At 48.5% G+C, this 15,000-nt stretch overlaps 1 protein-coding gene across 1 annotated transcript in view; it reads left to right on the plus strand.

Moving 5' to 3' along the window:
- The window catches only part of celsr1a (cadherin EGF LAG seven-pass G-type receptor 1a), a gene marked incomplete at its 5' end in the record, with an annotated part of 118,151 nt that overhangs the window by 89,812 nt on the left and 13,339 nt on the right, over positions 1-15,000 (plus strand). The window contains 10 exons of the mRNA XM_080022361.1: positions 953-1,054; positions 2,397-2,491; positions 3,051-3,260; positions 4,035-4,218; positions 5,393-5,536; positions 6,054-6,255; positions 7,478-7,645; positions 8,367-8,493; positions 9,538-9,738; positions 14,970-15,000. The exon at positions 14,970-15,000 is cut by the window's right edge and continues 144 nt beyond it. Coding sequence (XP_079878487.1) covers positions 953-1,054; positions 2,397-2,491; positions 3,051-3,260; positions 4,035-4,218; positions 5,393-5,536; positions 6,054-6,255; positions 7,478-7,645; positions 8,367-8,493; positions 9,538-9,738; positions 14,970-15,000 — 1,464 coding nt within the window. The remainder of the gene's footprint in view (positions 1-952; positions 1,055-2,396; positions 2,492-3,050; positions 3,261-4,034; positions 4,219-5,392; positions 5,537-6,053; positions 6,256-7,477; positions 7,646-8,366; positions 8,494-9,537; positions 9,739-14,969) is intronic.

Below are 15,000 nucleotides of genomic sequence, written 5' to 3' on the forward strand. Positions count from 1 at the left end.
GCGTGGACTCACCCCACTCACAACATTAAGCCTGATCAACCAAAATGAGAACAGACGGCTTAACCCCTTCGCCCCCGAAACGACGAAGTAACATTTGAAATGTGTCTGTCTTGGTGTTCCCGTTGTAATGTGACGTTTTGACAGCTTTTTTACCTTTTTTACGGAAGAGCTGATTTTTCGGAAGGACGGTGGACACGGCGGTGCTTTAGAGGAAGCCCTTGATAAATAAATTAGGCGTCCCAAAAACTCTCTTCTAAGTTCTAGTACATTTCCAGTCGGTAGGCTCACGTGTCTTACAGGGAAATCGGACGTTTCGATCTCTCCTCCCAAAAACACTTGGAGCCAAAGCTTTAAAGCGAGGCCGTATCCAGGGTCCTGATACCGACGGGCTTGTTGTTTGTTTTTTTCGTTTTGTTTTGGTTTTTGTCATTCAATCGCGCCCCCCTTATAAAGTTTGCCAAGTTGAAAAGAGAATTGTCAAAAGGAGTCAAACGCTGTCGCTCACATCCGCCGGTGCCCGCGGCCCGGGGCCGGCTCTGCCTCTTTGTCGCCGTCCGCTCAAGCAGAAGAGTCAAGCCTTGGCTGGCGGCGGCGGCGGCTTGGCCTGGAGGCTTCTCACGCGCACAATGCGGCGAGGGTGAATAGAAAGACACGGACACAATGCCGCTGGACGGAGAGAGGGACTGCCCCTCTGCTCGCCCTCCACCCCGCGCGGCGGACGACGTGCTCAGACTCTTTATGTCCAGGGAAAAAATAAAAAATAAAATAAAAAACCCTCGGGCGGTGAAGTGCCGGTCGCCCCGCCCTCCGCCGAGGCGGCCCCCGCCCGCTCCGATTTGCGTGCGTGGTCGCGGGCGAGCGCCGCCTCGCTCACGGGGCCGTTTTTTTTTCGGAGCCGGCGGATGGCGCCCCTCACCCTGTGCCCATGTGTCCTTTTTCTCCTCCCCCGCAGTGGTGTACGAGGGCTGCCCCAAGGCCTTCGACGCGGGCGTCTGGTGGCCCAAGACCAAGTTTGGACGTCCCGCCGCCATGAACTGTCCCAAGGGATCCATCGGTGAGTGCCCCCCCGTGCTCCGCCCCCCCCCCCCCCCCCCCCCGTGCTCCGTCCCGCCGGAACGACAGTCAAGGCGGTCGATGGCGAAATACAGAGCGCACCCTCAGACCGGCGAGGGTTGATGGGTTGATCGCCCTCCCAGCGAGGGATCGGTTTCAGTGGCCGGACCCGCAAAGGGGGATGACTTGACCTCGATACCGTCTTTCCAAATGTCATTACATTGAGTTATATTCAGGATATCCAGTTAGTCAAGACACCGGTTAGAACACAATGTATTCGTGTAAACCTTTTTGGGCCAACGATGACATCATGCACGTTGACAAGAAGGCAATTGGAGACAAGCACACACTGATAAAAGCCCAAGGTGTTGGCAGAAACAGGGATAAAATTCGAGACTCATGATCATTGACCTGTTTTCAATAAAGTCTTCCCCGGTTACACCCGCCCGCCGCCGCCGCCGCCACCACAGACACACACACACACACACACACACACACACACACACACACACACACACACACACACACACCCTGTTTGCCAACGTCGCCATGGCAACCTTTTGTTGTGCCATTCCGATCCTTAGGGGAATTTATTGAGCAGCGCTGCTCGTCTCCCTTTCACAGTTCAACCGTCTGCTTTTAAGAGACTTTTTCCACTTTGTTTTGCAACAAATGGAACGAGCATTTGAAAGGAGAGTTTGCACATTAGAGCTTGGAGCTTTTTTTTTTTGTTGTTTTTTGTTTTTTTTTAACCATGATGGCCGAAATCCATGGGTTCTCATATTCTATTCAGCTTCTTTTTTTTTTTTTTTTTTTTTTTTTTTTTTCAAAAATTATAAGCGATGAAATATAAGTAGGAACCGATGGATCATTTGATGATCTATGATTTCATTGGTTCATATCATTTCTTTAAATTTATTTAAATTTGCGATATTTACACAACTGTCAGTAAAAGTAAGGAATAAATCAGTCATTAAAAAAGTACTGTAAAGCAGAGGTTCCTACACCTTCCTATGGCAACGCCCGCATGGCAGACCCCTGCAATTCCCTTATGGACCCTTAACGGGCCAAATAAGCTGGGGAAACCCTGCTCTAAAACTGTGAAACAGCACGTTCCATCCTCTTTTACTTAATATTTCCACCTCGCAATGAAGACGCTAAAATAGTTCTTGCTGGCTATAACCAGATCAGATTTGGATGTTTTTGGATATTCATTCATTCGGCGTTTTGCGGGGCCGTGCGGCTGGAGCGAAGCGCGACCCCACCCCGACCCCGTCTCTCTTCTCCCGTCTTTTTCATTCGCCCGTCTTCCTCCACTGTTCCCTGGTGTTGTGGCTCTCCAGGCACCGCCATCCGACACTGCAACGACGAGAAAGGCTGGCTGCCACCGGAGCTCTTCAACTGCACCACCGCCGCCTTCTCCCACCTCAAGAAACTGGTGCGTACCTGACAATGGATTGTAGGGATGGAGGAGCTCCACTTCCTGCTTCTCCTACCTTTATATATATATATTGAGATATATATGTGTGTGCGTGTGTCTGTGTGTGTGTGTGTGTGTGTGTGTGTGTGTGTGTGTGTGTGTGTGTGTGTGTGTGTGTGTGTGTGTGTGTGTGTGTTATTTATTTATTTAGTTATTTATTTATTTTTATATATATATATATATATATGCGTGTGTGTGTATATATATATATATATGCATGTATATATAAAGATTTAAATAAAGAATATTTTCACTGCCGACACCCTGCAATTCCTTTGAGGACCCCCAGGACCTCATTTTGGGAACCCCTTCTGTAGGTGACATAACCAAGGCAGTGCATTTCATGTGACCCCAGCCCTAAATCCCATTCATTTGATATGGTTATTGAATCGTGGGATGGACAGCTCCCATTCCGTTTCATCGCGCTGCAGCCGCCGCTTACTTCACCGCTTCCCCTTGTCCACGTCTCTCACTTCTTCCCTTTCGCCCCCCCCCCCCCCCCGCCTCCGCCGTCCAGAACGACGACCTGCGCCGCAACGACTCCAAGATGGACAGCGAGCGCTCGAAGGCCATCGTGCGCCTGCTGCACGGCGCCACCAACCGCACCCAGAGCTACTACGGCAACGACGTGAAGACGGCCGCCCAGCTCCTGGGGCGGGTGCTGCAGTACGAGAGCCGGCAGGCGGGGTTCGACCTGACGGCCATGCGGGACGCCGAGTTCAATGAGGTGCAGTGGAGCCCGGGCGTCTGGGAGTCGAATTTAAGGAGAACTCTGGGATGCTTCAAATACTTTTATTTTCACCAATTACTAGATATTCTCATTGATAAATAAACATATTTCACCTGTTATGTCGGTTTGATGCCCAGAGGGATCCAGGAATCTCCTTATTATATTACTCTCCTCAGGGGTAGGATTATTCTTTTTTTAATATATTTCCCAATAAGTTTATGTTGAAATAAGGTGTTATACGAGACAAGAGAATAAATGACACTTTGTCCATAAGCACTGTAGTCTCTAAAGACCTAAAGCCTTTTTAAATCCACCGTAATCTTTGCTCCGATTGACTCATAAAGGAAAAACCTAAGAACACACGCACTCTTGGGCAACCCAGTTGTTGCTGGGAGCGCCGGTAGAATGCTGCCATCCACTGGCTGCTTCTCACGGGAAGTCCCTACCACTGTTTTCTACACTGTTTTCATCGGGATTTCTTTGGTTTCACGCATCCGTTGTAGAAAAGGGGAAATATTATTGTGGGGGATTGATCAGCCACTGTGCGTCACTTTAATGAATTGCTGTATGTTAACATTGACCAAATCCACATTTTACAAAGAAATACCGCACCGTTTATTTTTTTTTCTCTTTTCTCTCTTTTGGTTATATATCCGGTCATACATCATTTGTATGTGTTTATTATTTTCATTTGATTAATTACATTTATTTCACTTTTTTGGGGTGTGTGTGTGTGTGTGTGTGTGTGTGTGTGTGTGTGTGTGTGTGCAGAACCTGGTGCGGGCCGGCAGCGCCCTCCTGGACCCGGGCACCAAGGAGCACTGGGAGCAGATCCAGAGGACGGAGGGCGGCACCGCCCACCTGCTGCGCGGCTTCGAGGACTACGCCAACACGCTGGCCCAGAACGTCAGGAAGACCTACCTCAAGCCCTTCACCATCATCACCGACAACATGAGTGAGTCAAACGCCTCGTCCCAAATTCGCTGTGCCCGCACGATGCCGTAGTTTACATTTTTATTGGAGAAAATATCTGCAGTAAAGCCGTGTAAGAAATGAATTAAGTAGCCTTTAGAAAGTAAGCCTTTCACTTCTCGCGCACGCCGATCGCCGCATTCTTGCCGGGAAAGGTGCGGGGGACCCCGCCACCAACAATGGAAACAGCACATACATGAGTAAAAACTCTGCAAACCCTGTTGGGTGGCTGAATAAAGTATCAAATCTGGGATTTTTTTTCAACAAGATAATCTCACGGGATTAACACTTTAAATCAAGTTAAAATGAAAATGAAACCCCCTACTCAGTGACCCTCCTACTCAGGGACCCCGCTACTCATTGACCTCCCTACTCAGGGACCCCCCCTACTCAGTGACCCCCTACTCAGGGACCCCCCCTACTCAGTGACCCCCTACTCAGTGACCCCCCTACTCAGGGACCCTGCTACTCATTGACCCCCCTACTCAGGGACCCACCTACAGTACTCAAGGACCCCCCTACTCAGGGACCCCACTACTCAGTGACCCCCCCCTCTCAGGGACCCCCCTACTCAGGGACCCACCCACAGTACCCAGGGACCTCACTACTCAGTGACCCCCCTACTGAGGGACCCACCTACAGTACTCAGGGACTCCCCCCTACTCAGGGACCCCCCTACTCAGGGACCCCCCTCTCAGGGACCCCCCTACTCAGGGACCCACCTACAGTACTCAGGGACCCCACCACTCAGGGACTCCTACAGTACTCAGGGACCCGCCTACTCAGGGACCCCCCTCTCAGAGACCCCCCTACTCAGGGACCCACCTACAGTACTCAGGGACCCCACTACTCAGGGACCCCCCTCTACTCAGAGACCCCCCTACTCAGAGACCCACCTACAGTACTCAGGGACCCCCCCCCCTACTCAGGGACTTTTGATTTAATTTGAACTTGAAGGGCCTTGCTTCCTTGCAGTGCTGGTTCAGCAGCGTTATTACATAGTTTCTCTTTTATTCTGCCTTATCGTCACCTTTTCCCCCTAACCTCCTCCCATTCATTCCTCTCCCTCTAATTTCCCAAACCCTCTCTCTCTTTTTTTTTTTTTTTTACCTCTCTTCCCATGGACCCCTCCCTCCCTCCTCCTCCTCCTCCTCCAGTCGTGACGGTGGACTACCTGGACGTGAGCGACCCGCAGCGGACGGCCTTCCCCCACTTCCAGGACATCCAGGGGGCCTTTCCCAAGGAGCTCCGCTCCTCCGTCCACTTCCCCAGGTTCAACCTGCGGCCCCAGGACCAGAGAGGTGGGGAACGGGCCTCTTATGATGGGATTGAATTTAGGAAGTAAAGCATAGGAAAATAAATGGGATTGGGGGGGAAAAAACTAAGAAAAACACATGAAATAAAAAGTACGTTTTCCACCCCACGCTTCTGTTGAAAACTTGTAATAAGATCATGATGAAGCTTGTGAAAACGCCACATTGTTTAATAACTTTTAATCATGTAATAACAACCGTATTTTGCAATAACTTTCATATTGGGTGCAATTCTGTAATAAGCAATTACAGTAGTCGTAGTAATAGTAATACAGTAGTATTATAGTAAAAAGATGACTCTAATGTAAAAAAAAAACATTATGTAAATTTCTTCACAATAAAACAACATTTTATTTTTAAGTTTGAAAAAAATCTGTTTATAAAGTTCCCTGAATCTGTAAAAATTTGATTTTAGACGATCACGTCTATTTTTTTTCGGGGTGTTATTCCATCTCCTGGCTTTATTACGTAGTGATAAGCTATATCCACTGTCTCTGTCATCCAGCGGAGCCGAGCCTGGCCCCCGCCGTCCAGACCGACCCCCCGGAGGAGGAGGGGGAGGGGGAGGTGGGGCCGACGGCAGCGTCCGGTCGGAAGCGCCGGCACGCCGAGCCCGCCCCGCCTCTGCCGGTTGCCGTGGTGATAGTCTACAGGTCGCTGGGCGCGCTCCTGCCGGAGAGATTCGACCCCGACCGCAGGAGCCTCAGGTGGGCAGTCAACCTTATATCTGTCTCAAGTGCTCGTGGGATTGCCAGTCGGGTCAGCTGAGTTTTGCCCAAGGTTGCGTTTTTGGGGCGAGAGCCATCGGAGTTCATACCTGGCAACCCCCAACGGACACACTCAAAGGGTTTTTCCGCTTTTCTGTGTTTGTTGTCACTCGCGATAAAGACGCAGGGTGTATCGCTTACGCCACTCTACGCCTTCGAGGTGCCGGAAGGTGCGTCTCCCTGATCTCACAGCAGCTAGGCTAGCCGATCCCCTCTGCAGCCATGCGTTGCGCTAACGCGGCCCGCCGGCGTCTCGACTCCTGGATGAAAGGGATGAAACTGCAGTTGGCTTGGGATTGTCGTGTGTGTGTGTGTGTGTGTGTATCCCTTTAAGAATCCCGGGGAAGGCCCAAAGAGTCAGAATTGAGTATCGGCGCCACCGTGTAATGAATCACATAAACTACAGGCGTCATATTTCCGCGTAGACATTGCCGTGGAAACACGTCTATGTTTACACATGTCTACACCAGCGTTACACACTGACCAGAGCAGAATATTTCGGCGCATTTTCGGCGGTGACACGGTTGAAAGGAATCTCTGAATATACGGTGTGTGTGTGTGTGTGTGTGTGTGTGTGTGTGTGTGTGTGTGTGTGTGTGTGTGTGTGTGTGTGTGTGTGTGTGTGTGGAGGTAAACGGAGGTAGGTTCCCAAGATTGAAAAAAAAGATAGCGAGAGAACAAAGCGAACGTCAACACGATATCGGGCGCCATTCCCCGCGGAGCACCACCGCGGGGTCCATTGGCCAATGGAAGCAGAGCACACACAGTGAATGGTCTGTTATCAAGTGCCAGATAAAAAATGTGTGAAATATGGAATTTCTTATTTTATTATTTTTTAACTAAATGACTTCACGGGTTACCACTGCCCGCCTACTTCGACACACCTGCAGTATACACCAACACACACCTACAAACACACACTTATACACCCGTCTGCTCATACTCACCCTTATATTTCATGTTTTTGTCTTATTTCCCTTTCTTTCTTTCTTTCTTTCTTTCTTTCTTTCTTTCCCTCCCGATACCCTCCCATCGAACGTGGGATTTTTTTTTTTTTTAAACAAAAGTAAACGGATCGCGGATTACCACCTTACATCGACATTTTATTTGGGTGGTACGTTTCCCGGAGTGTTCATGTGTTTTTGGGGTTCCCCGCTGCCAGGGTTCCCAGCCGCCCGGTGATCAACACGGCCATAGTGAGCGCCGCGGTGCACAGCGAGGGCCCCCCGCTGCCCCTGCCCCTGGACCCCCCCGTCACCCTGGAGTACACGCTGCTGGAGAGCGAGGAGCGCAGCAAGCCCGTCTGCGTGTTCTGGGACCACGCCATCACGTCAGTGGCAACACACACACACACACACACACACCTGCAAAAACACACACTTATACTGTGCAAGAACAGACAACTGCACAATCACACAACTGTAAACAAACTTACGCCTAAAAACACGCACGTATCCACAAACACATACCTGGAAACACACACTGAACAAATGCACACCTGCAAACACACACATACCCACAGGCCGGACAAGTTATCCACAAAGATACACTTGTGCACAAATTCACACCTCTGAACACACACACTCACCTACGCACAAACACACGCCTACAAACACACACATACACACAGGCCGGACAAGTTTGACTTATCCACAAAGATACACTTATGCACAAATTCACACCTCCGCACACACACCTACGCACAAACACACACCTACAAACAAACACATACACAAATTCACACTTCCAAACACACACCTACGCACAGACACCCACCTACTCACACACCCTTAAACGCAAATGCATGCTTACCAACACACACACTGTAATACACACTCTACCATAGACATGCAGAGTCACCTTTTCAGTAGGCTGGTTTGTTTAAATGACCACAAAACAGTTTTATAGTTTTTATTTATTTGATTTTGTGTGTGTGTGTGTGTGTGTGTGTGTGTGTGTGTGTGTGTGTGTGTGTGTGTGTGTGTGTGTGTGTGTGTGTGTGTGTGTGTGTGTGTGTGTGTGCGCGCCCGCGCGTGCGTGCGTGCGTGCAGGGCCGGGGGAACAGGCGGCTGGTCCTCTAAGGGCTGCGAGCTGCTCAACAGGAACAACAGCCACATCAGCTGCCAGTGCAGCCACATGAGCAGCTTCGCTGTTCTGATGGACATCTCCAAAAGAGAGGTAGTTCTTCACCTCCGTAAAGAACAGAACCATTCTATATCTATTTATCTATATACTGAATATGTACAGTATATATATATATATGTATCTATCTATATTTATCTATATATTTATATATATAAACCTATTTATAAATCTATATATCTATCTATAAATGTATCTATCTATCTATCATATATATATATATATATATATATATATATATATATATAGATAGATATCTATATATCTGTTTATCCATCTACAGTATATACTGTATCTATATTTCTGTATGTATATATATATATATATATATATATATACTTTATATATAAATATCTTTATACTGTATATCTATATATCTATGTATGTGTGTGTATATATATATATATATATATAAAAAAGTATTGGTTTGAGTGTATTTTGATGGTTGTGTTTCTTTGTTTGTCTGATTCACTTTCTTCATTCTCTTTATTCTCTTTCTTTCAATCTTTCTTGCCTTGCTTCTCCTCTTTTCCTTCACTCCTTCCTTCTTTCTGTCCTTTCTTCCTTCCTTTCCTCCTTCACTTCTCTCCCTGTGTCCCTCCCTCCCTCCCTCCCTCCCTCCGCTCCTCCCTTCCTTTCTGCCCTGCCTCCCTTCCTTCCTCCCACTCTCCTTTCCTCTAATCTTTCACTCCTCCCTCCCTCCCTCCCTCCCTTTTCTCCCTTCCATCCCTCCCTCCCTCCATCCCTTTCTGTCCGTCCTTCCTTCTTCCCTCGTTCTCTGGCTTCCCCGTCTCCCTCCTTCACTTCGTTCCTTCTTCCAACTCCCCCTCCTTCCCTCCATCCCTTCCTTCTCTCCCTCTCTCCCTCCCTCCCCTCGTCCTTTTCTCCCTCCCTAACTTCTCTCCCTTCCACCCATCCCTCCCTACCTTCATGCCTTCCGTCCCTCCTTCCTTCCTCTCCCTCTCCCTGGCGTCCTCGTCCCCCTCCCTCACTCCGTTCCCTCTCCCCCTCCTTCCATTCCTCCCTCCGTCCCTTCCCTCTCTCCCTCCCTCCATCCCCTCCTCCCCCCTCCCCCCCCAGCACGGAGACGTCCTCCCCCTGAAGATCGTCACCTACACCACGGTGTCTGTCTCCCTCTTCCTCCTCTTCCTCACCTTCCTGCTGCTCTGCCTCCTCCATCGGCTGCGCTCCAACCTTCACGCCATCCACAGGAACCTGGTGGCGGCGCTCTTCTTCTCCCAGCTCGTCCTGCTCCTCGGGATCAACCAGACGGAGAATCCGGTGAGTTCCGGCGCCCGGGGCGGGTTTTGACAGCACCGCCGCCTGGCGCCTAAGGTCCCCGGGCGTCAGCGCTGGTGCAGCTTGACCGCCGGCAAATCTTCTCAGTCGCCGCAGATTTCACTTGGACTTTGCACGGAGACTAATATTCAGCTAGTGATTTTTAATTTAATTTAATTTTTTTGTGCAATGATGTCATACGTCTAAATGCTAGCACTTGCAATCACCCTTAATGGGCGGAGAATCCAGTGCAACCGTGAGTTTCTCTCAATAATTACTGCAAGGATTCTTGCACTTCTGCAGCTTCACCAAAATATTTTACTTTATGGGTAAAATGAGCTCCACATGAAATACTGGATTCTAACTGTGTAATCCACTGGAAAAATAAGAGACACTTCAGTACTTATTCTTGGCTGGAGGCTGCAGGCTGGGTGGTGGAGGCTGCAGGCTGGGATGTGGAGGCTGCAGGCTGGGTGGTGGAGGCTGCAGGCTGGGTGGTGGAGGCTGCAGGCTGGGTGGGGGAGGCTAGAGGCTGGGTAGTGGAGGCTTGAGGCTGGGTGGTGGAGGCTGGGGGCTGGGTGGGGGAGGCTAGAGGCTGGGTAGTGGAGGCTGGTTGGTGGAGGCTTGAGGCTGGGTGGTGGAGGCTGGAGGCTGGGTGGGGGAGGCTAGAGGCTGGGTACTGGAGGCTGGTTGGTAGAGGCTACAGGCTTGGTGGGGAAGGCTGGTTGGTAGAGGCTACAGGCTGGGTAGTGGAGGCTGGTTGGGGGAGGCTGTAGGCTGGGTGGTTGAGGCTGCAGGCTGGGTGGTGGAGGCTGCAGGCTGGGTGGTGGAGGCTGAAGGCTGGGTGGGGGAGGCTAGAGTCTGGGTAGTGGAGGCTGGTTGGTGGAGGCTGCAGGCTGGATGGTGGAGGCTGCAGGCTGGGTGGTGGAGGCTGGAGGCTGGGTGGGGGAGGCTAGAACCTGGGTAGTGGAGGCTGGTTTGTTGGAGGCTGCAGGCTGGGTGGTGGAGGCTGCAGGCTGGGTGCTGGAGGCTGGAGGCTGGGTGGGGGAGGCTATAGGCTGGGTAGTGAAGGCTGGTAGGTGGGGGCTTGAGGCTGGGTAGTGGAGGCTGGATTGTTGACGCTGCAGGCTGTGTGGTGGAGGCTGGAGGCTAGGTGGTGGAGGCTGGGTAGTGGAGACAGGTTGGTGGAGGCTGGAAGCTAGAGGCTGGGTGGTGGAGGATAGAGGCTGGATGTTGGAGACTGGAGGCTGGGCGGTGGGGGCCGGGGGCTGGGGCTGGGCGGCGGAGGCCGGAGGCGGCGAGCTGGAGACTTGGGTGGTAGAGGCCGGGTGGTGGAGGGTGGAGGCGGCGAGGTGGGGACTGAGCGGTGGAGGCTGGGCGGTGGATGTGGTGCATCAAGCCTCTCGGGCCTCCATCGCTGTTTGTCTGGCCTGCGGGCGCTGACAGGAGCTTCAGGGTCCGGCGGGCGTGGCCCACCTGAGACTCCGCCTTTGTTTGACAGATTAAGTGTTTTGCCGCTTCACTAATGAGCGCTACGTTTAGGAATGTGCTGCGCGCCGCGCCTCCCTCCAGGCACCAGGCTGCCAGTTCATTCCATTTCAGCCCCGAGGTTCCGGGGATTTGGCCCCGAACCCTCGTTTATAGGGTGGAGAGCTTCAGGGGGTGGTGGTTCGTTATCGCTGGGTTTAAAATCTGGAGCTGCAACGGGTTTGTGTTGCGAGGGAATGGAGGGCGATTTTGAGAGTCCGGCCACAGCAACAGACGAAAACTGGCGCACGTACACACACACACACACACACACACACACACACACACACACACACACACACACACACACACACACACACTCATATACATATATACATAAACAACAGACCTACACATAAAGACACAATTCAATTTAATTCAATGTCTGTGACACACTCACAGACATTTGTGTGCACACATAAACACACATACATGGCAACATGAACAATAATAGACGCACACACACACACACACACACACACACACATATTGCTAACTACGAAAACACAATAATAGACGCATATCACACAAACACAACACGAGGCAACATGAACAACACGCAAGCATGCACGCACGCACGCACACACACACACACACACACACACACACACACACACACACACACACACACACACACACATACACTTGTCCCTCCAGTAGCAGAGGCATGCTGGGACAGGTGTGTCTCCAGTCCTCCTCATGGCGATGAAACGCTGCAGAGTTTTCCCCAAAACAACGTCTTAGTTTTCACTGGAAGAGTGAAAATATCATTAATCTGCTAATTGACGGGTAATCCTCTTTACGAGCAGCAGGAGATGTGTGTCAAAGTCTAACCCCGCCAATAATACTAATAATAAAAATAATGTATTATTATTATTATTATTATTATTATTATTATTATTATTAATAATAATAATAAATATTATAATAATATTAATAATAATAATAATTATTATTATTATTATAATTATTATAAATAATACTGCAAATAATAATAATAATAGTAGTAGTAGTAGTAATAATAATAATAATAATAATAATAATAATTATAATAATGATCATAATCATAATAATAATAATGTAATTACCACAAAGAACTTTGTTATTACAAGAACTTCATTACTGTACTTAAGTACATTTAAAATGTTTCTTACCGGTACAGTATATTTAATTTATTTGGACTTTCACTCCACCACCTTTCAAAGCAAATATCTATACTTTTCACTCTTTTACTTTTTTAAATTTGGATTTCTATTTATATACATTTAGTTTTAATAATTTATATTTATTTCCTTGTACAATCTTTTTTAAAATCAGGATTTCTATTTTTAGATCCATCGAAAAGTACATACTGTAAATATGTACGAAGTACATACTTAACAGTTTACAGTGACTTAAGGAAAAGCTCAGATGACGTCTTCGACCGCTGCTGATTATTATGATGATTATTTATGATTATTATTATTATATATTAGTAGTAGTGGTAATACTTCACATTTTTCAAACTGGTTCTATACCAGAAATCTTCAGTAAACCTCTTTTGTGGATTAGTTATTGAGTTAGTTAGTTATCTTGACTGTGGTTGACTCCCAAGGATTGAAAAATAAGGTCTAGGATGAAAGAAATATGTTTTCCTCCAATGGATTGATGGATTGATTGAGTGATTGATTGAGTGATTGATTGATTGATTATAAAAAAATATTGTACAATTTATTCCCCCATATTGCCCATTCTTAGCTTGGACACCTTTGAATTAGGATTTGTTTAAACCAAACAGTTGAATAATAATTAATTAATAAATTAAATTAAATTAACTAAAAATAAATTTAAAAAAATAGAAATAAAATAAATAAATAGATAAGGGGGATTCCATTTTAGTTTTCAGCCCCAATAATCCCCATGACAGATTCCTAGCACATTGCAGAATAAAACCATTCTGACTCTGATTCTGATTCTGATTCTGACTCAGACTCAGACTCTGACTCTGATTGTGATTCTGACTCAGACTCAGACTCTGACTCTGATTGTGATTCTGACTCAGACTCAGACTCTGATTGTGATTGTGATAAATCAACATTGTAAGGAGGAGGAGAACCCTTCCTCCTCTCCGCTCTGACATTAGGAATGACTTTGACTCACTCTTCACCTGTTGAATCATGGACAAAGCAATTACACTGTTTATGTCTGTGTGTGTGTGTGTGTGTGTGTGTGCGTGCGTGCGTGTGTGTGTGCGTATCATGTGTTGGGTGTGTTTATTGTGTTTTTGTAAGTGTGTGTGCCTGTGTGTGTGTGTGTGTGTGTGTGTGTGTGTGTACTGTATCACTGTGTGTCAGAACTGTGGAATGCTGTCAGTGTGTGCGCCCACGGCCGTTTGGACGGGTGATTTATCATCCTGTCTCGGTAGTCTATCTCTCTCTCTCTCCTTCCCTACCTCTCTCTCTCTCTCTCTCTTTCTCTACCTCTCTCTCTCTCTCTCTTTCTCTATCCCTCTCTCTCTCTCTTTCTCCCTCTTTCTCTCTCCCTCTATTACACCTCTGCCAGGACCTTCCCAGATACGGAGTTCAGAGAGATTGAGAGAGAGAGAGAGATAGGGAGAGAGGGAGCGAAAGAGGGGACGGAGGGAGGACGGGAGAGAGAGAGAGAGGAGGGCGGGATCGGAATAAACGTGTGTTTGTCTCATGTCACTCTGTTGCACGTTTTGTTCCGAGGGGCACGAGTCATCGGTGCAAGAACACAGGCCAGGTGATGGTTGAGGGAATGGAGGGAGGGAGGGAGGGATGGATGGAGGGATGGATGGAGGGATTGATGGGTGGGTTGAGGGATAGGTGGATGGAGGGAGGGATGGATGGAGGAGGGATAGAGGGAGGGAGGGATGGATGGAGGAGGGATGGATTGATGGAGGGATGGATGGAGGGAAAACGACAAACTGAGAAAACAAATCAATACTGACAGATTTCTCTTTCACCGTCTCACTCGTTCTCTCTCTCTCTCTCTCTTTCTCTCCCCTCTTCTCTACATCTCTCTTTGTCTCCATCTCTCGCTCTCGCTCTCTTTATTTTATTTTTGCCTCTCGTGTCACACCATCCCATCTCTCTATATTTCCTCTCTCTCTCTCTCTCTCCACACTCCTTCTTTGCCTCTCCCTCTTTCTTTCTTTCTTTCTTTCTTTCTTTCTTTCTTTCTCTCTTTCATTCTGTCCCTTTCTCTACACACAATCCTCTCAATCCTCTCTCCTCAATCACTCTACACTTCCTCTTATTTCCTCTGGCCTTCCTCTCTCTCTCTCACTCTCTCTCTCTCTCTCTCTCTCTCTCTCTCTCTCTCTATCCCTCTCTCTCCCTCTCTCTTTCCATATTCTTATATCTTTCATTTTGCATCTTGTGTCACCTTTCCCACCTCAAATCCTACTGCTCTAAAACCCCTCTCTTCTTTTCTTCTTCTTCCTTCTCCCTCCCTTTCTCCCGCTCTCTCTCTCTTCCTCCGCCATCCGCCTCTCCCTCTCGCTCGCTCTCTCTTTCCTCTCTCTCTCTCTCTCTCCCTCTCTCTCTCTCTCTCTCTCTTTGCATACTGTTCAATCTTTCATCTTTGCCTCTCGTCACTTTGTCCTCCATACAATCCTATTTCTCTGCATTTCCTCTGCCCCCTCTCCCTCTCTCTCACCCGCTCTCTCCCCCGCTCTCTCCCCCTCTCTCCCTCCCTCCATCCAGTTTGTGTGCACGGTGATAGCCATCCTGCTGC

Source organism: Zeus faber (assembly GCF_960531495.2).
Source record: "Zeus faber genome assembly, chromosome: 21".
Taxonomy (NCBI): domain Eukaryota; kingdom Metazoa; phylum Chordata; class Actinopteri; order Zeiformes; family Zeidae; genus Zeus; species Zeus faber.